The 25,166-nt window shown below is 40.4% G+C and overlaps 1 protein-coding gene across 1 annotated transcript; it reads right to left on the bottom strand.

Moving 5' to 3' along the window:
* Nucleotides 1-107: 107 nt before the first annotated feature.
* On the bottom strand, nt 108-23,336 carry LOC131326278 (uncharacterized). Its single transcript, XM_058359001.1, has 8 exons — nt 23,093-23,336; nt 11,585-11,653; nt 10,797-10,925; nt 9,674-9,756; nt 9,468-9,543; nt 2,470-2,655; nt 1,766-1,894; nt 108-432 (listed from the first exon to the last, which is right to left on the bottom strand). Exons 1-8 carry the CDS (start codon nt 23,165-23,167, stop codon nt 268-270), a joined length of 912 nt encoding a protein of 303 aa, XP_058214984.1. The 5' UTR covers nt 23,168-23,336; the 3' UTR covers nt 108-267.
* Nucleotides 23,337-25,166: the final 1,830 nt, after the last annotated feature.

Here is a 25,166-nt window from a genome sequence, read left to right as displayed (position 1 = left end):
GCATAAGTGCCCCATTAAGAAAACCCAGAGCAAAAGCTGGAATCGTTTCATCCGATGGAAATGATTAAGGAGGATGATGAAGATGTACACAAACTACGACCAAGGAGGAAACCAGAAAATAAGAAATCCACTTCTGAAGTCCAGTAATCCTCACGGTGTACAATGCACTTCCCGTAATTACTATTCCCTGCTAAATTACTTAACCAGTTCAGACTCAATAAGCAGATACATAATAACGTAAGCCAGTACTCCGACCGACTGAATTATCTAATCGTCGCTACTCTCAGCATTTACGCCCTTCAGATGCAAGTGCTTCTCCCTCCTCTGGAAATCCGTCAAACCTTTCCCACTTCCGGTTACACCAACTTTCCCAGTTGGGTCATCTGGGGACTTAAAGATGCTCTCCCGCTTGCGTCCAGAGAAGAAACCAATCTAAGGATTCAGAAACAAATTAGCCATAGCAGTCGAAAATAGAAAGTGAAAAACAGTACCATAAAAAATTTAGTAATTTGTGAAAGTATCTGCTTAATGCCACATCGAAAACTTGCTAGCCATTCCATAACACAGTGAAAGGACTATCTGGACACACGCACAGTGAGAGCAGAGACTACGTAATTTCCCCATGTACAGATTACGAAACTTGGAATTCTATTTGAATTACATGCCACCATATTGACATCAGAGCCTCCTAAATGATGATCCACAGGTTGATTCAAGATCTGGCTTATTTACCCCGTTTAACTGGCACGAATTTAACCCGGGATATGGCCAAGCAACAACCATAAAAGGTGCACAGGCAATAAAACTACGGATACTTGCAATGAATCAATCAGAAAATAAGAGCTCTAATCTAACAATGACTTTTTAATTTATCTAAAAGTTGTAATCCACGAAGGTGTACAAGGATTACAAAACCAATCCAGTAAAAAATGCCCGAGTCTAGGATCAACAAAATTCCACATTGCCTAGAATATGTAAACTTCCCAAAGTAATCAAATCTGGATTCTCGGATTTTTGGAACAAAATGGATTTGAATTCTGATTGAAATTTTGATTCAATTGAGTGAAAAACAAAGAGGAAGCCTATTTCTTTTTCTTTTGGGTTCTAAGTCCCTTAGATCTACTAGGGGTGGACTCTGTTCTTTTCTTTTTAAATAGCTTTTCAATATTAGGAAAAATAACCAAGATAAAATACGAGCTTTTTTAAAAGCAATAGTAATCAATCGTCGTTGTTTCAAAGTCAATCTATTCACTCGTTTAGATATTATTTTCCCTTGTTGACTAGTAAACCGACTAATTAAACTCACGTTTCTATAATCAATTCGATCTTGAAGATATCAAGATTAAAACATCATTTCGTACTTCAGAATGATTTATTCACATTCATTCTGGAGTACAAACCACACCAAAGAATTTACTCTTAACAAGCTATTTCCCCCCACAAATATAGGAAAACTGAATATCAATAAACTTCAAAAGTGAGAGATGAGCTATCTACCATTCAGTTCTTCAATACAAAAACCAAACAGGGCAAAAAACGGGTCGGACAAAGCCATGGTGCACAATCGTAACGACGCATTGTAATTACATGCACTGCTGTGTTATGAAATTTTAGTTGGAAGATTTAATAACATCTAAATCTATACTCCTAAAAGTCTGCCCGTAAATGGTATTTTCTAACACATGAGTAGTTAATACGACCGACATAACAAACTGAAGGGTCAATCGAATAGTTAAATTGCAAGTTCAAAAGGGTAAAAGTTTACCTTCTTAGCACGGCCTTTGGATGTCTGGAATTGCTGCCAGGCATTTTGTCTTTTATTCTGAGTGACTTCAAGTTGTTCCATCCTCATCTTTGACTTAAAAGCATGTATCTTTTTGCGTTTGGTAGCTTTCTGGAATAGTAAGAGTAAGAAAACATAAAACTTGCACTAAAAACAGAACCACAAACTCGAGAAACCAAGTAACGTCTGCTGCTCGAGGTTGCATTCGCGCAGCACGAAAAGAAAAAAAACTCCTGCCCTTCGACGTGAATCCATGCTTCTTACGCTAACTCGAGCGACAGCAGCCGTCAACCGAACAGATTTATTTATGGAGAATCCTTGTTGAAAGTCGATTAGAACATAACATACTTAGTTTTTCTAACTCTCATTATAGGCTCCTCTCCTTCTATAGGTTCTATATTATAATCCAACAGCAGAGCGGACGGAAAGAGGAGGCCTTTGCTTTTTTTTAAAATGACAAAATTCGATTCCCAGAGCGATGCATTCTATCAACCAGAAAGGTAATACAGTAAAATGTTTACTAGCTTAAAGTGTGAGTATCTTGGAAAGCCGAAATACAAGATACAATCAATTATTCTGAATGACGACATTAAAGAACAAGTGAGACTCTTAATGCATTTGAGAATGTAGTGGGTAATATTGTCAAAACTGCAACCAGGCAACCTAGTGAAAATAAACATACTTACCACATCTTCAGGGTCGTTGGGATCTATACGAAGCTTTTCTGGTAAAGTTCGTGACTGGAAGTCAACAACGGCAGCTTGTGCAATCTTCCGCTTGATAGCTTGTTTGGTAGCCTCAGCTTCCTTCTCAGCTTCCAGCAAAGCATTAACAACCCCTTCTTGAATTGCTCTAACATTATCAGGATCCACCTGGAATTAGCAGCAGTCAGCAGCATAACATGCTACCAATGATTCATACAGAATATAAATTAGCGAATGTGTGTTCGTAGAATCAACGTGGGGAAAAAAATGCAGCATATCCTAAAGGCCAAGGGACAGCATGTCACAGGCAGTAGCAACAAGGGCGGGGCTAGTGATTGAATTTCTAAGGTTTCTGGTTTTAGCAAGGACTAGCCACATTGGGGAATGAGCAAAGAGAGGTGATGATAACAGGGAAATGAAGGAATGACAGAAACCATGGAGCAAAGTGATTGCTGTAGTGACAACATGTAAATAGACGGTTAAGACGGAAGCCGAAAAGAACTCTGCTGGTCAGGGAAACAATGATGCAACTTCAGCAAATCCCGTTAAGAAAGCTGAAGACATGGGTTTAGTTGAAGCTGGTAAACGAGAACCACAGCCTCGTCTCATAAATTCTTCATTGGAATTACATTCTATAGAAACATTTACCAGCAATATCTGTACAATTACCTAGTCTCAACTTGTCAATTTTGATAAATTCTCTTGAGCTTTGACTTCAATAAGTTTTGTATTTAGTACGCTTAGTTTGTGTTAGAATAAGAGTTTAGACTTAGTCCCACATTGGTTTGTTATGTAATTAGTTCTCACGTAATATAAATAAAGCTCTCTTGTGTTAGGGTTATTTAACACCCTAAACACTTCTCTCTATCCCTAATATCATGGTATCAGAGCAGGATCTTAACCCTAATCCTAAACCACCACTGTAACCACCACTTTCCGTACGTCGTTACCATTTTCTAGCCCAACCATCAATCGAAACCCTAAATCATCCTTACAGTGTTCGAAACACAAAACCGACAGCCCTACCACCCTTTAATCCTTCAATCGGCACCCCCCCAGTCCTTGAAATCCTAAAACGACCCTCAAAACTCCAACAAAACCCTAACCCATCATCCTACCGTCCTATACGCCTGCCGACATAGCTAAACCACCATCCTATACCCCTGCCGAAACCCTAATCCACCATCAACCTTCTGCCGCCTCTAAACCCAGTCCCTAATCAACTATTTTATGGCTCGAAATCCTTTAATCGAATAAAAAATCTGCATGTAAACCCCTTACCTGGTCCTGACAGCCCACTATCTGTGTAACCCAGTGACTCAAATCTCTCAGAACCCTTATCCAGTGACTGGCGATCATCATCCAGTGACCAGCAACCATTGCCCAGCCATCGCCGACCCTCTGGCAACCCTTGCAAGTCTTCGGCGACACTCCTAGTTGCTGATTCTTCTGATTTTGTGACTCCTTTGTGGCTCTCTGGCCCTAAACATGAAGTGATCGTGTTTCTATGATCAATTTGTGGTTCTCCAAGCAGGTTGTGTTCGATCTGGGTTTCAGCTCCGTATTTTTCTTTTTGTGATACGAGTTCTGGTAATGTTCAACTTATGCTCACTGATTTGGTAAAGGTTGTTTCTCGTTGGGTTATTATATTTGGTGGTTTATGGATCGTAATTCTTGGATCAGCTACGTTAGCATTGAATTTTTGGGTCGATTCCTTATGTTACTTGTACTTCCTTATGTTTCTTGTACTGTTGAGGATGTTGGGTGCTTGTTTGGTCTGGTGAATTACTTGGTAGTTGGTAGTAGCTGATTCTATTGGTTAAACTGCGTTAGTTCTGTTGATTGGTTGTTTGGTGCAATGACTGAGTCAAAGTCTAGTTCTGATGTCGCTTCTAGTTCTACTAATAGTGTGGCTCATTCTTCTCGATTTCGGGAGAGGTTGTCTATTACCTCTACACTTTTGAATGGCAAAAATTATGCTGTTTGGGCCAAAGCAGTTGAGGTCTATTATTTGGTTGAGACACTGTATCATATTTTGACTGATGACCCCCCTCATGGTTTTGGTCGTGGTTCTGGTGGTCGTAACTCTGGTTTTGGTACTTGTGGGGGTCGCATATCTGGGGGTGGTAGCCGTGGTCACAGCCGTGATTCCAAGTTTTGTACTCATTGTCGGGGAACTAATCATACAGTGGAGTTCTGTTATGATCTTCAAGGTTTCCCTCAGGCTCATCAGGTTGCTATCTCTCAAGATGTCGGACAACTTACTCATTCTTCTGCCGACAATGCGGTGACTATGTCTGCAGAGGAGTACCAGCGCCTTGTGTCATTTCAGTCTCCCATTGCGAGTTCTTCCTCCACTGCTACGCTTGCTCAGAAAGGTCTATCTGTTGCTTGTGTTGCATCTTCTCTTACTTCTACTCCTTGGGTTATCGATTCTGGTGCCTTTGATCATATGACTGGTACTTCAGCTTTGTTTACTAGTCGCCAGTTGGTAAACCATCTCATGTCACCTTAGCAGATGGCTCTACCACAAAACTTCCTGATTTGGGTTTTGTTCTTGTCACTTCATCTCTTACTTTGAACTCTGTGTTACATGTTCCTCATTTTCCTTTTAATCTTATATCTGTTAGTAAGCTTACAAAGTCCTTAAATTGCTCGGTCACATTTCTTCCTCATTGTTGTGTGTTTCAGGATCTAAAGACAGGAGGAAGATTGGTGGGCGTACTGAACGTGGCGGCCTATATTACTTTACCGATGACATTTGTCCTGCGTCTATTGCTCTTCAGTCATCTGTGTCTCCCTATCAACAACATTGTCGTCTGGGCCATCCCTCACTTCAGAATTTGAAGCGTCTGGTGCCATCATTTAGTAATGTTAAGGACTTGAAATGTGAAGTCTGTGAGTTTAGTAAACACCGTCGAGTGTCTTTTTATCCTCGGGTTGAGTGTCGTGTGTCGCGTCCTTTCCAGTTAGTACATTCGGATATTTGGGGTCCTATTCATGTTCCCACTTTAGCTGGTTTTCAGTATTATATTATTTTTGTCGATAATTTCGCTCGTGTTACATATCTTTATCTTATGAAAACGATATCAGAGTTGTCTTCTGTCTTTAAGTCATTTTATGCAGAAATAAAGACTCAGTTTGATACTTGCATTCGTATTTTTCCTTCCGATAATGCACATGAATATTTTCATAATGCTCTTTCTCGCTTTTTTGATGATCATGAGATAATTCACCATTCTTCTTACGCTCGGACTCCACCAGACTCCACAACAAAATGGTGTTGCCAAACACAAGATCCGACACTTATCTGAAGTTATGCGTGCCACGTTAATCCAAATGCAGGTCCCTAAGTCTTACTGGAGAGATGCTGTCCTTACAGCCTGTTGATTAACCGTATGCCCTCCACTGTTCTTGGTGGTCAGATACCTCACAAGGTTTTATTTTCTGGCTGACCTCTCCACTCATTACCCCCTCGAGTATTCAGGTGCACGTGCTATGTGCATGCACTAGATCCTGACCGGGACAAACTTGATCCTCATTCGATCAGATGTGTCTTTCTCGGTTATTCGCGCACTCATAAAGGGTATAAGTGCTACCCTCTCTTCGTCGTCACTTTGTGTGTGTGCTGATGTCACCTTTAATGAGTCATTGCCTTTCTTTTCGGGGACCCCTGAGTCCGAGTATGTCTTTTCTGAGTCTGAGTATGTTATTCCTATAGATGTTCCTCCTGTTCCTGTGCCACCCTTGCAGGTATATGTTCGTAAACGGAAAAGATTAAGAGCCCCACCAGTGCTTGCAGCTGCGCCTCCTCCGTCCCAAGATCCCGCTTCACCACCTCCACCTCCCCCGTCACCTGGTCTTCCTATTGATCTTCGCAAAGGTATTTGGTCTTCCACTACTCATCCTATTGCTTAGTTTGTTTCTTATAATCATCTGTCTCCGTCCCTTCGTGCTTTTACTACTTCTGTTTCGTCCATTTTTATTCCTAACATTGTTCAAGAGGCCTTATCCGTTTCTGAGTAGCGGACAGCTATGGAGACTGAAATGTCTGCTCTCCATGACAATGGCACTTGGGAGTTGGTTTCTCTTCCGCCAGGAAAGTCTACCGTTGGATGTCGGTGGGTATTTACTGTCAAGTATCATCCAGATGGCACTGTCGAACGGTACAAGGCCCGTCTTGTGGCCAAAGGCTATACCCAGACATATGGAGTTGATTATGCCGAGACTTTCTGTCCGATGGCCAAGATTAACTCTGTTCGCATTCTTATTTCTCTGGCCGCCAATCTTGGTTGGCCCTTGCTTCAATTGGATGTCAAGAATGCATTTCTACACGGTGACCTGCTCAAGGAGGTGTATATGGAGCAACCTCCTGGGTTTGTTGCTCAAGGGGAGCGTTCTCAGGTGTGTCGTCTTCGCAAAGCCCTCTATGGTCTTAAGTAGTCACCTCGAGCTTGGTTTGGCAGGTTTAGTGATGTTGTGTTGCAGTTTGGTATGCGTCGCTCCCATTCTGATCATTCTGTCTTCTCTATTCAGTCAAATCGGGGGAAAGTAGTGTTCATTGTGTATGTAGATGATATCATTATTATTGGGGATGATCAGAAAGGTATTGATGAGTTAAAACAGTTTTTACAGCGTTAGTTTCACGCCAAAGATTTGGGTAAGCTTAGATATTTCTTGGGTATTGCGGTAGCAAGATCCAAGGATTAGTTTGTCCCAAAGAAAGTATGCACTAGATATTCCAGAAGAGACTGGTTTATTGGGAGCAAAGCCTGTAGAGACCCCTATGGATCCAAACGTCAAATTGTGTATTGATCAGGGGGAGATATTTCCTCATCCAGACCGTTATCGTCGCTTGGTAGAAAAGCTGAATTATCTCACCAATACACACGGCCTGATATCTCATTTGCTGTCAATATGGTAAGTCAGTTCATGTCAGTCCCTCGTCTTCCACATTGGGAAGCTTGTCTCCGTATTGTGAAGTATCTCAAGGCTCATCCTGAACGCGGCCTCTTTTATCGTTCAAATGGTCATTTGCGTGTTGAGGCCTTTACCGATGCTGATTGGGCGGGATCACCAACTGATAGACGGTCCACAACTGGGTACTGTACTTTTGTTGGTGGAAATTTAGTTACCTGGAAGAGCAAGAAACAAACTGTGGTTGCTCGGTCCAGTGCTGAAGCAAAGTATCGTGCCATGGCTCATACTACTTGCGAGGTTGTATGGTTGAGAGCTTTGCTCAAAGAGTTGGGGTTTGGCGTACAATTACCTATTCCTATGTATTGTGATAATCAAGCAGCAATACATATCGCTTCGAATCCGGTATTTCATGAGAGAACCAAACATATCAAGGTAGATTGTCATATTGTTCGGGAGAAGATAGATAGTGGCATGTTGGCTACCCCTTTCGTGTCTACAGGAGCTCAGTTGGCATCTTCACCAAACCGTTATTTAAACCACGTTTAGAGTTGTTATGTAACAAGCTGGATTTTGCGATATATATTCTCCAGCTTGCGGGGAAGTGTTAGAATAAGAGTTTAGACTTAGTCCCACATTGGTTTGTTATGTTATGTAATTAGCTCTCACGTAATATAAATAAAGCTGTCTTGTGTTAGGGTTAGTTAACACCCTAAACACTTCTCTCTATCTCAATATCAGTTTGATTGGATGAGTTTACGCAAATGACTTCTCACTTCTCAGAGTTTCTAACCCACCAGGGTAGCCCAACTATTTAATGATATCACCAGGCCCATCCATAAACTCCGAGAAGTTCAACTCCCGAAGGAAACACCTTGAATATATCGAGGGTTTCTCAGTTGAGGTAGGCTGTTTGTTTTTTTTGAAAATGAGGCAGGCTGTTAGAGGCTCAAGAAAAAAAGCAAATATAAAGACGGTGCCAAAAAAAATGAAATTGGTATGATTTCAAGATGGGACCTAAAGGAAGCATAGTCAAACATATAGCCGTAGACTACATCTTATAATCGCTATTATAGGATTAGTACGTTGCTGATCGATTTTAAATAGTACATGCTTTAGGGGTCTCTTTGTAATTTTTGTGTCAATTTATTAATTTGGTCTAATTACCAGCCTTATTCTGTAGCGTCTAGGTTTTAGAAGTCTAAGGAATCAGTAGTTTCCTTCTCTCAAAACTCATTGTTTTGGTTGTTCTAGGAAGCTCTAGTCTATACCATCTACAAAGGATGTTATGCCTCAATAGTAATGGAGATCGAAGATTATAGAAAATTCAGAGATTTGAAGCCTCTTTGATAGTTGTGTGACGCAATCAAACCCTAGGTGGGTTGCCTAGACCTATCTTCTATTCTTCTTTCTTTTCTTGTTTTCTGCTTGCAATCAGCCACTTTCACAGCTCGTGAGGTACTATTCTCAGCTCTAAACGACAAAATTGTCCTTGAATGTTGCCAAATTGTGGTCCCAAAACCTTACCACTTTGTAACCCCGTTGAAACCCTACAATCCTTTACTTGTCCTACATCACCACCTTCATTACTTCCCCTCGTTGCCTTTTCTTCCTTTAGCGGCTTAGCCATTATGCACGAAGAATACTCCTCCATTTGCATTATCTCTACCACGGGCATAAGAGCATCTCCTACAATGCAACAAACATGGAAGGCTTTCACGTTTTGCTGGAACCCACTTGTCTCCACATGGGTGGGCAAGACTATCACACCCAAGAAATCTTTCATGCTACATAAATTCAATGATATGTTTGCGATAAAACTAGATATACTCAGCCTTATAAATATCCTACGCCAAATTTATGCAGCTATCTTTTAATTTGTTGTGTATAATAGAATGAATGTCAACTTGTACAAAAAGGGTCTCATTATTCTTTCTTTTCTTCTCCAGTCAAATTAGTGTCAGCAAATAATTATAACTCGAACAAAATTAACGAAGCAAATCCGCCAAGTAAAATATCTACAGAGCATGCACTTAGTAGTTAGAATGAGAGAAAAGGCATACCTCTTCCTTGTTACCCCACCCATCATAGCGAACAAAATACCCATTTGGAGTTATTGCCTCAATTGTTCCATCATACCTGAACATTCAACTAATCAAACATAGAAAACAAAAAGGACGAAGGTAAAATATATGAAAATGGGAGGAAATAAACAAGACATGAGTCAAAGTTGCATATATCTCTTTGTATGGTTTGCACGGTAACGTACCATTCCCCATCTTCACTCCAGACTGCCTGAACTTTGGTACCAACTGGAAACTTGTCAGAAAGGTCAGACATGTTTCTTGGTTCCTGATTGGTCCAAGAGGGGAAAAATTAACATCATATGAGCTCAAATACATGTGCCCTAGTAACGGGGTTGGTCATATATTAAGTACCGTCTTCAAACCAACCATATTACACAACTGAAAAGCAACTTAAATCAACAAGAGAAGGAAGGGGGAGGAGCTTGCTGTGAGATGATGGTTCAAAGGAGCTCGTGAAATAACAGACATTATAGGCAGAGAAAAGGTGCTGACAAATGCAAATAGAAACAACAATAGCAGAAAATAAACAGCATCAATAGTATCATTACCACATACATTTATCATGGACCAGCAACATGACCAATTGTAACATCACCTCACATGGTGCACATCGAAATTTTCACTATACACGAGCAAATGAAAAGGAGGATGGGAAAGTTAAGAGTATACAATTGACATTCGAAACTTGAGATATCACTCAAGGTTCCCCAAAATACCAACTATAGTTTACTTTCACAACCAAAGAAGGCTTGTTTCAGGGCTTCGAGTTTGTCTTAGGAGATTTTCCTACTGCCTTTTTGTTTGAGATTGATTTCTTTTCGCTAAAGAAGTTTCCACATCAGCCCCCACCCAACACCACACCACCTGTGCGCACGCGGCATCTCTGATCATCGTTGTCAAATTCTCCTATCAAAAGAGAAAGCTTCCATCTGTGTGTGCCAAGAAAGTGAGAGGTGGGAAATAGGTGAATCTCTTATTCACAATTTATGCCGCTGAAACGCCAGCGAATATGAAAGAGCCTAACAATGCTTCACCTAAGCCCTAAATAAACCTATCCAAACTTGCACCGTCTATTTCAAACTTTTTCTCTCTATCTAATAGCTAGAGAACCATTCCTCAGTAAAGCTATTCAAACTCCTGTCTACTGGGAGTCTAACTAAACATACATTCCAAAATCCAAATATGTATCACATGACTTATACGCTTCTCATCAAATAAGTTATTTTTCTTACTGGAGCAATAACCCCGGAAATCAAAATTAATAAAACTTGAAGTGACAATTTATAAATACTTTGCAAGACTTACATTATCAAGCTGAGAATCAAGCCTTGCATGCTTGAAACTAGGAGAGGCATCAAGACTTGTCAAGATATCTAATCCAGCATTCTCACTTTGTCTTGCTGTTTCTAAGAGTTCTTTGGTCAACGAAATCACCTGCAAGCCCACGAATTCAGCCAAGTCCATAGACCACAACTATTTACATCACAACAATAGAATATAGGTAAAATTCAAACTTAGAATCTCAATGTGAACATCTGAAATCAGGATAAAGTATAGGCTGGCCCTTCATGACACATAGCACACCTGCACAGAAACCAAGATAAAAGTGATGGACATCTTGATAAGGTACCCATGTCAAATAATTTGTAAACTTTCCATCAAGTTCCCATCTCTGGATATATTGGATTCCATTTTTGAAAAAGAGCACCATTGCCTTTTCACTCAAGAATAGAGCAATCCTCTCAAGTCATGGGCAAATGTTTGGAAAGGAAGAAAAAAAAATTGTAAGAAAGAGAAGGCAATGGAAGAAAAAAGTTGCACTGAGAAGTTAGACTACCAATCAGCTACAGTCAAATCCGAGATCCCTTATATGCCAGAAGCAAGTGAACTCTGTTTCCCAAAAACAGCCATACACAGATGATCATAAACAACTCCACAAGAAAACTCTAGAGGCACAGTCCTACACATTTCAGGTGATTGAAGGCACTAAAAGAAATACCAAGGAAGACATGTCTTCAAGAGGAAGTAAGTGGGAAAGGAGACAGAGAAAAGGGCTGTGGGTATTGAAATGAGAATAATAGAACAAGGATCACCTCTACAAGCTCTTTCTCCATGTCTGCATATTCAGAATTTCCAGGGTCATCATCCAACAGCTTTCTGACCTGATTCATAGACAAGAAAGGATATATTGTGAAAACATATAAATCGATTTCAGTCTTCCAGAACAACATAAACCATTCCATCTCGAATTGCAAAACAAGGTGACATTAGAGTTAAAAAGTTCGAATTATGCACATTAGAAGTTACGAACTTGCATGTTCATGCCATAGGAGTTCAAACTCAAACCCAACACTTCGACAAAGGACCACAAGAACAAAAAATTGGATCTCCATGCCACTTTGTTTGGTAATTTCGCCCAACATATCGGGTACAGTGGCACCAGTTACACTACACGTGTTCTATTTAACTACTGCTAACAAAAAAATATAAACCAACAAGCCCATTGCCACCTGAATGTCATTTACAAAGACTATGTTAACCAAGGTAATAAAATTTTCGGAAAAAAGGAGAATTCTGCCGTGCCAGAGCGTTCTGGAAATTTGGCACTATATCTAGCACGGTGGCACCAGTTACACTAAGATGCTTTCCAAAGTCAACAGAACATGGTTTACTATTGATACTACCAGTCTTTTTTCTATATATCGAACAAAAGAATAAAATCAAGCCCTTCCATGCTTTAATGAGAGCACTATATTATATAAACAGGAAAGACTGCTCACAGTTTATTGTGGCACAAATTATCTATTAAATAGAACACATAAAATTGCCAGGATGAATGTAGAGCCCCAAACGAGTAGACTAATTCTTCTAGGAAATAGAGTTCAACCCCATTTTGTTTGACATCACTAAAAGATTGAATTGAGTCCCATTTCAACCCAAGTCTCTCCGATATTGGTTCCCCTATGATTCGATCCACGTGTCACAATCAATTGGGGTCGGCAGTTTGAATCATTTATTGTCATTCCGCTCTATAAAGAGCTATACGTTCAGTACTATCTCGAAACGCATTGACAAGAGATTTGGCTCTGTCCTAAGGCACAGACATCCTCCTTCCTATGAGATTGAGACTGGTTCTGAAAAACATAAGACTCTAAGCATGACATGGGCAGACTAATAAGAACATTATATGATGAAAATACAGGTGCCATGTCCAGGAAGTACTAACTAGAATGACGAACATACATGGATGACAATGTATCCGTTATGAGATTTCTCCTCTCGATAAGTTAAACTTTAAAGGGGAGAATGAAGCATAACAACGTAGAAACAAGTAGAGTACGACAACTAAGCGGTGCAAGCTGCAAATGCATTTGCATTTTGGAAACGTCACTATAGAAGTTTTTAGGGACAGATTTGAACTTTCTATCAAATAAACTTGGTTTCCCCGACTCCAAGGCGATTTTCCGAGAGAGGCGATTTCTCCACTCGTTGCAGCTTCTCTTCTCACCGTCTCCTCCCGTTCACATCTGCGAACGCTCCCCCGCTCCTTCACGTTTACGATTGCCGCAGTTGTGAACACCAACACGATGAGAAAAGAGAGGCGATTCTAAGGCGAATCTGAGGCGACTTCTCAGGTTTTGGTTTCTTCGTGATTCTCTTTCCTTTCCAATGGCGATCTACATTTCCTAGTTCGTTTTTGTTCCTGTTTTAGTATGATGGATCAATTTCCTTCTTTACGTTCTGGTAAAAGCCCTAAAAATCCAAAAAATCTCAAAAACTCTAACTCATCACCTCTGATGAATGTACCACATGTGTTCTCCCCTAAGGCTGATACTGGGGTTAATTATGTTAAACTGCTGGATTATTTGGAGGAGGTTTTGTCCCCTGTGGTACCAATTCCGGCTCCAGCGGATGGCCCTTGTCCAGAGTCCAGTAAACCCAAATGGGTTGATGTTGTAGCGCTTTCTCTGTGTGCTTCTGCTTCATCTCGTATGAATCTATCTTACTTTCCCCCTCAACTTCGTGATTCGAAAGTTGTGGTCTGCCCCCCTCAGGATGTAGTTGATCAGGGATCTGATCTTTGGACTGATTGTATAGTCGGGTATTTTCTTGATAAAAAGGGTTCCCTTTCCTACTGTTAAGAACATTGTTATGAGGATATGAGAAAAGTTTGGAATTTATGATGTTCGTGCAAATGATCAAGCGTTTTTCTTCTTTAAATTTTCTAAGGTTGATGCTTATCGTTCTCTTATGGAGACGGGGCCTTGTCATATTGCTGGGAAACTTATGATACTCAAGCAATGGGAACCCCAAATGGTGTTAACTAAGGAGAAACTGAGCACTATTCCTAGATGGGTGCAGTTTTCTAATATCCCCTTGGAATTCTGGACTGAACGAGGGCTTAGTTATATTGCTAGTTGTGTAGGTAAACCCCTTTGTGCAGATGATTTGACAGAGAAAGGGCAGCGACTCAGCTTTGCAAAAATATGTGAGGAAGTTACTGTTGATTCTCCTCTACCGGATGTGGTTGAAGTGGAATATGCTAATGGCACCTTTGCTTTTGTGGTTGCTAAATACCCATGGAAACCTTCTCGATGTTCTGAGTGTCGTGTCTTTGGGCACACTGAGGCTCGTCATAAGGTGTATGTTGTTGAGGCTGGTGCTATAGTTCCCCCTCCTGTTTTGTCATCTCTAGGGCAGGTAGTTGGGCTTCCTTCTGATGAATCTATTGACCAGGCTATGGTAAGTTCTGTTGAACCAGTGCTGAATGCTTCTGAATCTCTCGGGCAAGTTCCCTTTTCTACAAAGCCGCTTCGATCTCCTTCTGTGGGTATTCTGCTGGCTCAAGGTAATACAGTTGTTATGACTGATGGGGTTGCTTCTGATTTGTCTGTTAGTGGCAGAGGTCTGGTTGAAATGGCTCCCCACGCTGCTATTTGATCTCAAGGGTCTCCTGTTGACAAGGCCTCTCGTGTTACTCAGGGGCTTGGCATGAACAGGTGCTCTAATATTTTTTCAATCTTGGATACTACTCTTCCGGATGATACTGCATTTCAGAAGGAACTTTTGCAACAAGGAGGTAAGCTGCTTGTTGATGAGGGTTCTGGGAATGCCGTTCAGGCTGTTGAGGCTTTGGTTCAACATGATTCTCCAAATGCCAGTGGCTTGGTCGTGACCCCCCCTCAGGCTGCTAAGAAGAAGGGCAGAGGCAGGGGTGGTGGGGGTGCTAAGAAACATTAGGAGGTTGTTCGTCTCTTGTAGGTTTTAATGCTGAAAATAGCTTCGTGGAATATCCGAGGGCTCAATAACCCCTTGAAGCAAAAAGAGGTGTACTCTTTTGTCTCTTCCCAGAAACTTCAGTTGATGGGTATTCTTGAAACTAAGGTCACGGCAAATAACATCAGTTCTACCTGTGGTAAATGTTTTCCAGCTCATTGGTCCCACTCTCATAATTTGGGTTCTTCCAGTGTAGAAAGGATTGTGGTTGCTTGGGACCCTCAGTGTTTGACTGTTGATGTTCTTCAGTCTTCTGCTCAAATGATTTGTACTAAAGTTCAGATTATTGCTTCTCAAAAGATTTTTTACTTGTCTTTTGTGTATGGTTTCAATAGTTTGGTTGATCGTAGGAGCCTTTGGGCAGAAATAAGAACCTTTAACTCTGCCTATGGAGGTTTTTCCTGGATGATGTGTGGGGATTATAATATAGTTAGGGCTAGGGCTGAGAGATTGGAAGGGTTTGATAGCAATGCTGTTGGTGAGTTTAATAATTGCTTAGATGATTTGGAGATGGAAGATTTGCCTTCAAAAGGATTCTGGTTTTCTTGGTCAAACAAAAGGGGAGTTGCGGGGGATAATAAAAGTAAACTTGATAGAGCCTTGATTAACCCTTCTTGGCTGGATGAGTTCCCAAATTCAGAGGCAGTGTTGCTTGCTCCAGGTGTGTCAGATCATTGCTCCTTAATAGTTACCATTCTGCTTGAAATTAGGTGTAACAAACCTTTTAAGTTTTTCAACTTTTGGATGAGACATTCCTCTTCCAAAGACTTACTTGCTCAATCTTGGTCTGAACCTATGGGAGGGTCTTCTCTGATGTTACAATTCAGTCTTAAATTGAGAAGGCTTAAGTTTGTTCTTAAGGATTTGAACTTACGGCACTTTTCTAACATCTTTGCAATAGTGGAGCAGGCTCGAGAGGAGTTATATCAAGTTCAGTCGTTGTGCTTCTCTAACCCTTTTGATGCTGCTTTATGTGCTAAAGAGAACGAAGTTCTGAGGACTTTTATGGAACTTAGTTTAGCTGAGGACTTTAAAAAGCAGAATCAAGAGTTCAATGGCTCTCTTTAGGTGATCATAACACCAGATTTTTTCATCAGAAAATGACTTCTCACAGGGTTAGAAATAAGATTTTGAGCATTACAGATGCTAGGGGAGTACGACTTGAGGATCCTAGAGATGTTCAAAAGGAACTAGTGGGCTATTTCCACGGCCTGTTGGGTACTGCTTTCTCCTCTTCTGGGAATTTTTCTTCAGAACTTAGAACTGCTCTTCAGAATAAAGTTTCTACTGAGATGCAGGGGTCTCTTATTCAAGATGTCACTGCTTTGAAGATCAAAAATGCTTTGTTTTCTATTAAAGGTGATAAGGCTCCTGGGCCAGATGGGTACAATGCTAAATTCTATCAGTCTAACTGGGAAGTGATTGGCTCAGATCTTATCTTGGCTGTCCAGCAATTCTTTAGGACTGGATTTATGCTTCGGGAGTGAAATTCTACTGCTATTTCCCTTGTTCCCAAGGTTAGTGCTCCTTGTACTGCTAAAGATTTTCGTCCTATATCTTCCTGCAATGTTGTGTATAAGTGTGTGTCCAAAATCTTGGTTTCTAGACTGCAGCCCCTCCTTCCTTCTCTTATTCATCCCAATCAGTCAGCTTTTATAAAGGGGAGATCTATTGTTGACAATATTCTTCTTATGCAAGAATTGGTTCATAATTACCATAAGAATGAAGGCATTCCTAGATGTGCCATGAAGCTGGATTTGATGAAAGCTTATGACTCAAGTCTCTTGGGATTTTCTGTTTGAAGTCATGACTGTTATGGAGTTTCCCCCTCAGTTTATTCGTTGGGTTAGTCAGTGTGTTTCTACAGCCATGTACTCTGTAGTGATAAATGGGGGTTTGGAGGGGTACTTTCCTGGGAAGAGAGGGTTGAGACAGGGTGACCCCATCTCACCTTACTTGTTTCTTTTTGTTATGGAGCTTTTTCAGCTCTGTTGGATTACAGGATTACTAGTGGTACCTTTTCTTACCATCCAAAATGTCAGAGTCTTGGCATTTCTCACTTGATCTTTGCTGATGATTTGTTTCTGCTATGTGGGGCTGATTCTCAGCCTTTTCAATTAGTTCATGGTCTATTAAGGGATTTCCATTTTTACTCTGGGCTCCAGCCTAACTTTAGGAAGAGTTCTGTTTTCTTTGCTGGGGTATCTCTTGAGATGAAGACTCATTTGCAGGGCATTCTCCCTATCTCTGAGGGTACCTTACCAGTCAAGTATCTTGGAGTTCCTCTTATTACTTCCAGACTTCTTGCTTCTGATTGTCAGATATTAGTTTCCAAAATTATAGATAGAGTTCTTTCTTGGTCCAATAAACTCCTTTCATATGGTGGCAGAGCTGAACTTGTTTCCTCGGTTTTATTTAGTATCCAACGTTATTGGAGCTCTATCTTTGTTCTGCCTAAAAAAGTGCTGAAAGAAATAGAGAGAATCCTTAGATCTTTCTTTTGGACAGGGCCTGATTTGAAGTCTTCTGGGGCTAAGGTCAGCTGGGACTCAGTTTGTCTTCCTAAATCTGAAGGAGGTCTTGGATCTTTAAGATTAAAGGACTGGAATGCTGCTTGCTATGTCGAGATATATATGGGCCCTAGCAAATAAAGAGGATACTCTTTGGATCAAATGGGTTCATACATTTGTAATTAAAACTAAATGTCTGTGGAATATGAAGGCTCCAGCCTCTTCTTCATGGACAATCAAGAAAATTTTTAAGCTTCCGTCCATGGTTCAGCCTTGGATTAAATGTCTTGTGGGCAATGGGTCTAGCACTTTTCTTTGGTGGGACAATTGGCATCCGGTTGGCCTTTTATTCCAACGTTTTGGTGATCGATTAGGTGATACTTTGCGCAAAGCCTCCACTGCTAAGGTTTCCTCTATTATTGTTGGGAATCACTGGAGATGGCAGTATGGTAGATTTGCTGTTGTCAGGGCAATTGAGAGGGCTACCCCGAACTCTTTTTTGCCTAATGTGTTGTGTGAAGATTCCATTCGTTGGCTTTTGTCTCCCTCTGGGATTTTTTCAATCAAGACAGCTTGGAATGCTTTTCTCTTTAGTGCTCCTGAAGTTGACTGGCATAAGGTTGTTTGGTTTAAACATCATGTTCCGCGATGGGCTATAGTCCAGTGGCTGTGTATTTTGGGGAGATTGGCCACTAGGGATCGATTGCATAGATGGGGAGTTATTGATTGTGCTACTTGTGTGCTTTGTACCTACTTTGATAAGTCACATGAGCACTTGTTCTTTGGTTACCCGTTCTCCACTTCTATATGGCAATATTTCTTGGTGAAAAATAGCATCCACAGGCCTTGCTTGCCTTTGCTTAATGAGATCCAGTGGATCAATGTTCATAGGGGTGGTGCTAACCTCCAAACTCTTTTGGTGAAGCTGTCTTGTGCTGCAGTTGTTTACCACTTGTGGCGGGAGAGGAATAGGCGCATTTTTCAAGGCTTGAATTCTACTCCAGCTCAGATTATTAGTGTAGTTGCTTCTGATATACGTGGCTATGTGAGCTCTTGGAGTAATATTAGGAAGTCTGATGTGAATAGGCTAATTTGCTTGACTTGGAACATTTCAGGTAGGGTTTTTGTCAACTCTTAATTTCTATATGTAATCCTATGTGTACCGACCATTTTTGGACCGAAACCGTACCGACGGCCGCGCGCGGCCGTCTCCGGCCACCGGACGGCCGATCCGAGCCGTCCAAAAATTTTAAAAAAAAAAACCGAGGGGCCCTACGCGGGAATCAACGTCATCCGATGTGTGTAGGGTGCTTGATCTAAACACCCTATTTTTCGTGTATACATATATACACGAAAAATAGGGTGTTTAGATCAAGCACCCTACACACATCGGATGACGTTGATTCCCGCGTTGGGCCCCTCGGTTTTTTTTTTTAAAATTTTTGGACGGCTCGGATCGGCCGTACGGTGGCCGGAGACGGCCGCGCGCGGCCGTCGGTACGGTTTCGGTCCAAAATGGTCGGTGTATATAGCAGTGCTCTTTTTTTGGGGAATGTCCCTTAGGTCTTGGTTGTTTTGTTGGTTAGGGGTATGCCCCTATTGTGTAATGTGGGTTTCTAATAAAATTTTACCTTAACCCGAAAAAAAAACTTGGTTTCCCATACATAAATTATGGTCCTTAAAAAAAAGAAAATTTCATCCTTATTCCCTAGTTCCATTGCTAAAAAGACATTTTAGCAACCATATGCAGTCCCAAAAAGTAAATTTTGAAACCAAAAATTCACACCCCTAAAGACAGAAAGGAATGGGGGAAACAACTACATGCAATATAGTTGAAGTGGCCCAAGTTCGTTGGAATGTGGAAATAAATTCCAGAACTTTCTCTACGGCTAAGATAAAAACAAAAAGGAAAAAAAGAAGCGCCCAATCACAAAGAGAATTTAAAGCAAAGAATTGAAGGAAGTACAGAATTGAACTGCACTTAAAATAGCTGGAATACACTACACCAGGTAACTCGGTCATTGCAATTTGCACATCTAGTCAACATCAGCTAACTTCGTCATCTTCTGCAATCTACCAATCAGTTCTAGCTATCAAATGAGTATAAGCCCAAAAGAACACAAACAGTTCCATCATCAAGTTATGGTCCTATGGAGCTATAGATGCAACAAAAGGTCGTCTCAAGAAAGCAAAAGACCAGACCAATAAGAACACCTTTTAGATTTTAAAGTTCAGAAGAGCATAGATCTAAATCACCGGGATGTTAAATTTAGTAATACCAGTTAAGCAACCAGCAAATAATGCTTTACTCATTTGTTTGAGTTGGTTGTATAAAACCAGGTGTCACATTATTAACTATTATTTTTTATGATTGCTATTTTTGAGTTTTAGCTCTTAACCAATGGTTAGGTGCTTAAAACTGGGCCTGCCAACCATGAGGTAAAGGGTGGCCACTGGCTAGACACTTTGCACGAATGCCCTGTGCCGAGTCATTATCCCCCAAAAATGGAACCGTAGGGAACAACTATCTACTAGGTTGAAACGTTAATTCCATTTAGCAGTGTTTTAAAAAGCGCGCAAAGCGCAGCGAAGCGAGAGGCATGCGCTTCGAAGATGTGGGCTGAAGATGTGGACTATAGCGCGGAACCCTAAGGCGCGCGAAAGGCGCTGAAGCGCGCGCCATGGCACAAAGCGCTGAGGCGCGCGCTTTTCGTCTGTGAGCCAAAAATCAGATCTGACGGCTCTCATCCATACATAACATGTTCGCAATGCACTGAATAATTCTTTCTTTTAAGTCGATTTCAACCCTAATCGATCATACCCAGCAGAGCAGCTTTAACGACAGCTGCTTTTGCTCCTTTTCTTCTCCTCCTGTTCGATCGAGAGATAGCAACTCCAGGTAAGCTCCTCCTCCTTCTTCTTCTTCTTCTCACGTCCCTGTTCTTTCTTTTTTTCTTTTTTTCTTCTTCTTCTTCTTCTTCTTCTTCTCATCACGTCTCTGTTTTTTTTTTTTGCTTCTTCTTCTTCTTCTCGCGTCTCTGGTTTTTATTCTTCTTCTTCTCGCGTCTCTGTTTTTTTTTCTTCTCCTTCCTCTTCTTCTTCTTCGTCTCCCACATCTCTGTTTTTTTTGTTTTTTTTTGTTTTTTAATTCCTTCCATAACAGAAAATCAATATTTCAAATTAGTTAGACTGTAGAAAATTGAAGTTTCTGTCTCTTCCACGTCTCTGTATGCCTCTAGATTTTATAGCCTTTAATCCTTATGTTATGTCACTAGGGCTAAACATTATTATGTAAGCTTTTCATGGGTAATATGTTATGTTTAGTGTTTTGTACTTTCGTTTAACCATTGACATGTTATGTTTTATGACATTTGAAAGTTTTACAAGTGTTTGTGTTGAAAACTTATTCTAATAAAATTTGCCTCGTTGCGAAGAAAAAAAAAAATTTGCGCTTCGCGTCAATAAAGCGCGCGCCGCGCCTCGCGCTAAAGCCCCAGGGGACCGTTGCGCCTCGATGCGCCTTTCGCCATTTAAAACACTGCCATTTAGTAATGGTAATCATTCGTTATCATAGGGATGAAAGTTTTAACCCAAAAACCAAACCAACTGATCGAACCGATTAAATTTTTGCAATTTTGGTCGGTTTCAGTGGTAAGTCGGTTCGGTTTCAAATTTTGAAGAAATTTAAGGTTCGGTTTCTGGGTGAAAAAGACCGAAATGAACCGAACCGATATATAATACTTAAGCGTTTTTTCATCCAAGCCATTCATTCCAAAACATATCATGTGCTTACCATGCGTACCCCATATCAAAAAATAATTCTCTCATTTAACAACTGTACCCAACTGGCACATCTCGTCCTCTTTGTCCGCAATACATCGGAATCTCATCGGAAAGCCTCTCTCTCTCTCTCTCTCTCTCTCTCTCTCCATTACTGATATGCACCGATCAGAGAGCCCCTCTCTCTCGACTCTCACTCCATGTCTCATCTGAAGATTAATCTCGACCGCGTATTCCACAAAGAAGAAGACAAACACAACGGACTGGTGCAGCGGCCATTGGCAGTTAAGTTCGTCCTTAAATCTTCTTCTTGTTGCTGGCAACATCCCCAAGTCGGCAAAACCGAAGGAACCGACCCCGAAACGATTTAACCACCACCGAACTGAACGGTTTTCTCCCTTAATCGGTCGGTGTCGGTTTGAAATTTTCAAAAAACGACTTGGTCGGTTCGGTGCGGAAATCGGCAAAAACCCAACCAAACCGAACCGATTTCATCCCCACGTTATCACTTTCTAAGAGTATGGAACAGGTGCGCTTGAGGTGGTGGACCATCATTCAGTGAAGACTAATGAGTAATGAGAGACACCCAAGATCCACAAGAATATTTACCCAAAAAAAAGATCCACAAGAATTGTATGCACAAATATGGAGCATAGAAAGGAGTTGTGGCCTTGCTTCACCGCTTGTAACCTCGCTTAATACTACAACAGAAGCTCAATTCCAGAGGCTACAAGCGCGCAAAGACGCAAATCTTGTAACCAAAACGCAAACCCCAAGGATTGGCAAAAGATTGTTCTGCACCAAACCATTAGATTGAGACTGCCAGCTTATTCTGGGATTATTCGAGTACGGAACTAATATAAATATCCAACCGACAAGTGGTAATGCCAAAGGTTAGATACTTAGATCCATACCCAATCTTCCCTTCCCAAACCCCTATCAATGTGGACTAAACGGGGTGTACTTTTTCCTCTTTTATAGAGCTAGTGTCAATAACAAAAATAGGTGACGCACCTAGAGTTTCATGAGTAGTGTGGGAGCCCATAGGAAAGCCAAAGATCGGAGGACCTTCATCCTAGATCAAGATAGGAGCACTATTTTCAGCATCGTTCACTTAGCCAATCTCCGAGCACTATTTTCAGCCATGTAGGGCTGCAAAACGAACCAAGCTACTCAAGTTCAAGTTTGTGTTCGCTCATTCAAGATTGGTTTATTGCATGAACAAGCCAAACATGAACATTTCTTGAAGCTCGTTCAAGTGTCAAACCAAGCTCAAACAAGCTACTAATTGGCTTGTTCAACTTTTCATGTATAAAAAATTGAAGCTACTCATCGGCTCATGTGCAGCTCGATCAATGCTCGTTTGAGATCGTCTCGTCTCACAAACAAACTAAGCTTAAATATATTTTTTTGAAGCTTGTTAAGGTTTCAAACCAAGCTTGATTAACTATTTGGCTCGTTTATCAACCCTTCAGCAATGTTAACAAATATCTCCGATCACCATTTTCAGCCATGTTAGCTTAGCAAATCCCTATTTTTCCTTCTCTGGTTTCAACCAAATCCAAGAAGTAGTCTTTACCAATTTCTAGTAGCAAGTACACTCATGAGGATAATGCAGCTAACGACTAGAATCAACTAGGAAGCGAACGCATTAGTATGCAGCGTAATTAGAACAGCAAGGTTTCACTGGGGTAGAGCAAGGTCAAAATCAGCTTGTCTGAAGAATTGAAGCAAAATCAGCTAAAGGTTTCCCAACTTTAATTGCACGGGGATTTGTCCCAAACAAACCCTCTTATTTGAATTGAAATACTTCAATAGGTTCCCAATTTCCTTACTTTTACGAGTTCAAAAAAGATATATCCCCAGAATAACGAAGAGGCCAAGGGTATATGCAAATACAAAAAGCTCCAGGTATGTATCTACCTACATAATCAACACAAATAAATACCTGGATATACATATATACATATATGAGAGAGAGAGAGAGAGAGAGAGAGAGAGAGAGAGAGAGAGAGAGAGAGAGAGAGCCATGACCTGTTGAAGCTGCTCTTGGTAAGTAGAGAGATTTGAAGCGAGCTCTTCTATGCTAAGCTCTTCACCACCGCTCATGCTCGATTCACTGAACGAATTTATACGTAATTTTTATTGTTCGATGATCTGTGTAAAAGGAGAACACAAATCTCTGCGCGCGCGGGGGGGGGGGGGGGGGCACTGAAGAAACCCTTTAGCGGAGAGAGAGAAAAGGGGGATTTTCTTTTGTTAGGGAAAAGTTTTTAGTAATTGCCATTGAGTACCTTTTACTTGTACTTTATTTCAGAAACTTCCCATGTCTTTCGATCTTGGAGAATTGCATTTCAATGGAGAGTGGGGCAAAAAATGCCCAACTCATGGACCATGTTTTTAGAATTGCTTAATCATGAGAAGGAAAACAATAATTCCCAAGACATGGAATTGAAAACAAAAATACCCCTCCCTTCTGTCATGAATCAGGGGCAACTTAGGTTCATACACGGGGCAATTTAAATTCATACACGGGGCAATTTAAATTCATACACGGGGCAACTTAGGTTCATATATGGGGCAACTTAAAGGGCAACTTAGGCTCATATATTGGGCAATTTAGATTCATACGTGCGACAACTTAGAAGGCAACTTAGATTTATACATGGGGCAATTTAGATTCATACACGGAGCAACTTAGATGACAATTTAGGTTCATACATAGAGCAACTTAGAGGGCAACTTAGGTTCATACATAGGGCAATTTAAATTCATACATGGGACAACTTAGAGGGCAACTTAAGCTTATACATGGGGCAACTTAGATTCATACACGGGGCAATTTAGATTCATACACGAGGCAACTGAGAGGACAACTTAGGTTCATACACGGGTCAACTTAGATTCATACATGGGGCAATTTAGATTCATACACAGGGCAACTTAGAGGACAACTTAGGTTCATACACGGGGCAACTTAGATTCATACATGGGACAACTTAAATTAACACACCTTGATACCTTGATACAAGGTGCATCTTATTTTCATAACATCTTTGCACCGGCTCAAACGGATTAAAAATTGAAACACTTATTTTTTAATATGTATATAGCAAAAAAAAAGAGAAAAAAAACAATCGGATTCATTAGAGGCAATACTTACACCTCATGCTTAGAGTGTTGATTCGTGTGCCAAAAATGTTATTTCTGGAGGCTATAAAAGGAGGACTTTGTGTTTCAACTATATTTTTTAACTAAAAAATTGAAATACATAATTTTTAACTACTCCCTCCGTCCCATATTATTTGGACTTTTTCGATATTTGTGTCAGTTTTCAATCGTTTGTATCTTCCAATATGAATCTCCAACAATATGCAATATGGATCTTGTTTGATAGTTCTCGATTAGATCTATAATACAAAGTTTTCAAAATTATAAAAAATATCATAAATTTGGAGATATAAGAGTTTAAAGAACGGCGCGAATATCGAAAAATACCGAATATTTTGGGACGGAGGGAGTATATTTTTAATATATAAATGGTAAAAAAAAATGTTTCAAATTTCAATCCGTTTGAACCGGTACAAAGATATTATTTTTCTGATCATTTCATCCTAAATGGTCGTAGTAAATTTTTGGATCTAAGACCTTTCAACGAACACCCTAAGATTCCTTATTTAGTTTTAGAGTTCTCTTAAGGTGCACATTGAAAGGCCTTAGAGCGAAAAATTTATTACGACCATTAGGATGAAATGATAAAAAAATAATATCTTTGCATCGGTTCAAACAGATTGAAAATTGAAACACTTATTTTTGTAACTATATTTTTTAATCTGTAAAGGACAAAAAAAAGGAAAAAAACAGTCGGATAGAAAGAGAGAAAAGGAAATAAAGAGAAAAAAAACGAAAAAAGAAGAAGATTCAAATTGGAAAGAAAGAAAAGGAAATAAAGAGAAGAAAAAAAAGGAAAAAATTTCAAACAGGAAAGAAAGAAAAGGAAATAAAGAGAAAAAAAAACAATCAAATTGGAAGGGGGGGGGGGGTTTAAATGTGGAAATGGGGTTGTGGGGTCGGGGTGAAGCGTCAGGGAAAAAAACACAAAGTAAGA

The sequence above is a fragment of the Rhododendron vialii genome, chromosome 5a (genome assembly GCF_030253575.1).
Source record: "Rhododendron vialii isolate Sample 1 chromosome 5a, ASM3025357v1".
In the NCBI taxonomy this organism is placed as follows: Eukaryota; Viridiplantae; Streptophyta; class Magnoliopsida; order Ericales; family Ericaceae; genus Rhododendron; species Rhododendron vialii.
The sequence above is the reverse complement of the archived record's forward strand: the minus strand, read 5'-3'. Positions and strand labels throughout refer to the sequence as shown.

What these genes read in the sequence shown, in the direction of transcription:
- LOC131326278 (XM_058359001.1), bottom strand. Translation starts at nt 23,167, where the DNA reads ATGAGCGGTGGTGAAGAGCTTAGCATAGAAGAGCTCGCTTCAAATCTC. An exon ending in TGGAGAAAGAGCTTGTAGAG is followed by an intron (nt 10,926 to 11,584) that starts GTGATCCTTGTT and finishes GTGGGCTTGCAG; the next exon opens with GTGATTTCGTTGACCAAAGA. An exon ending in TGGAGTGAAGATGGGGAATG is followed by an intron (nt 9,544 to 9,673) that starts GTACGTTACCGT and finishes TTGAATGTTCAG; the next exon opens with GTATGATGGAACAATTGAGG.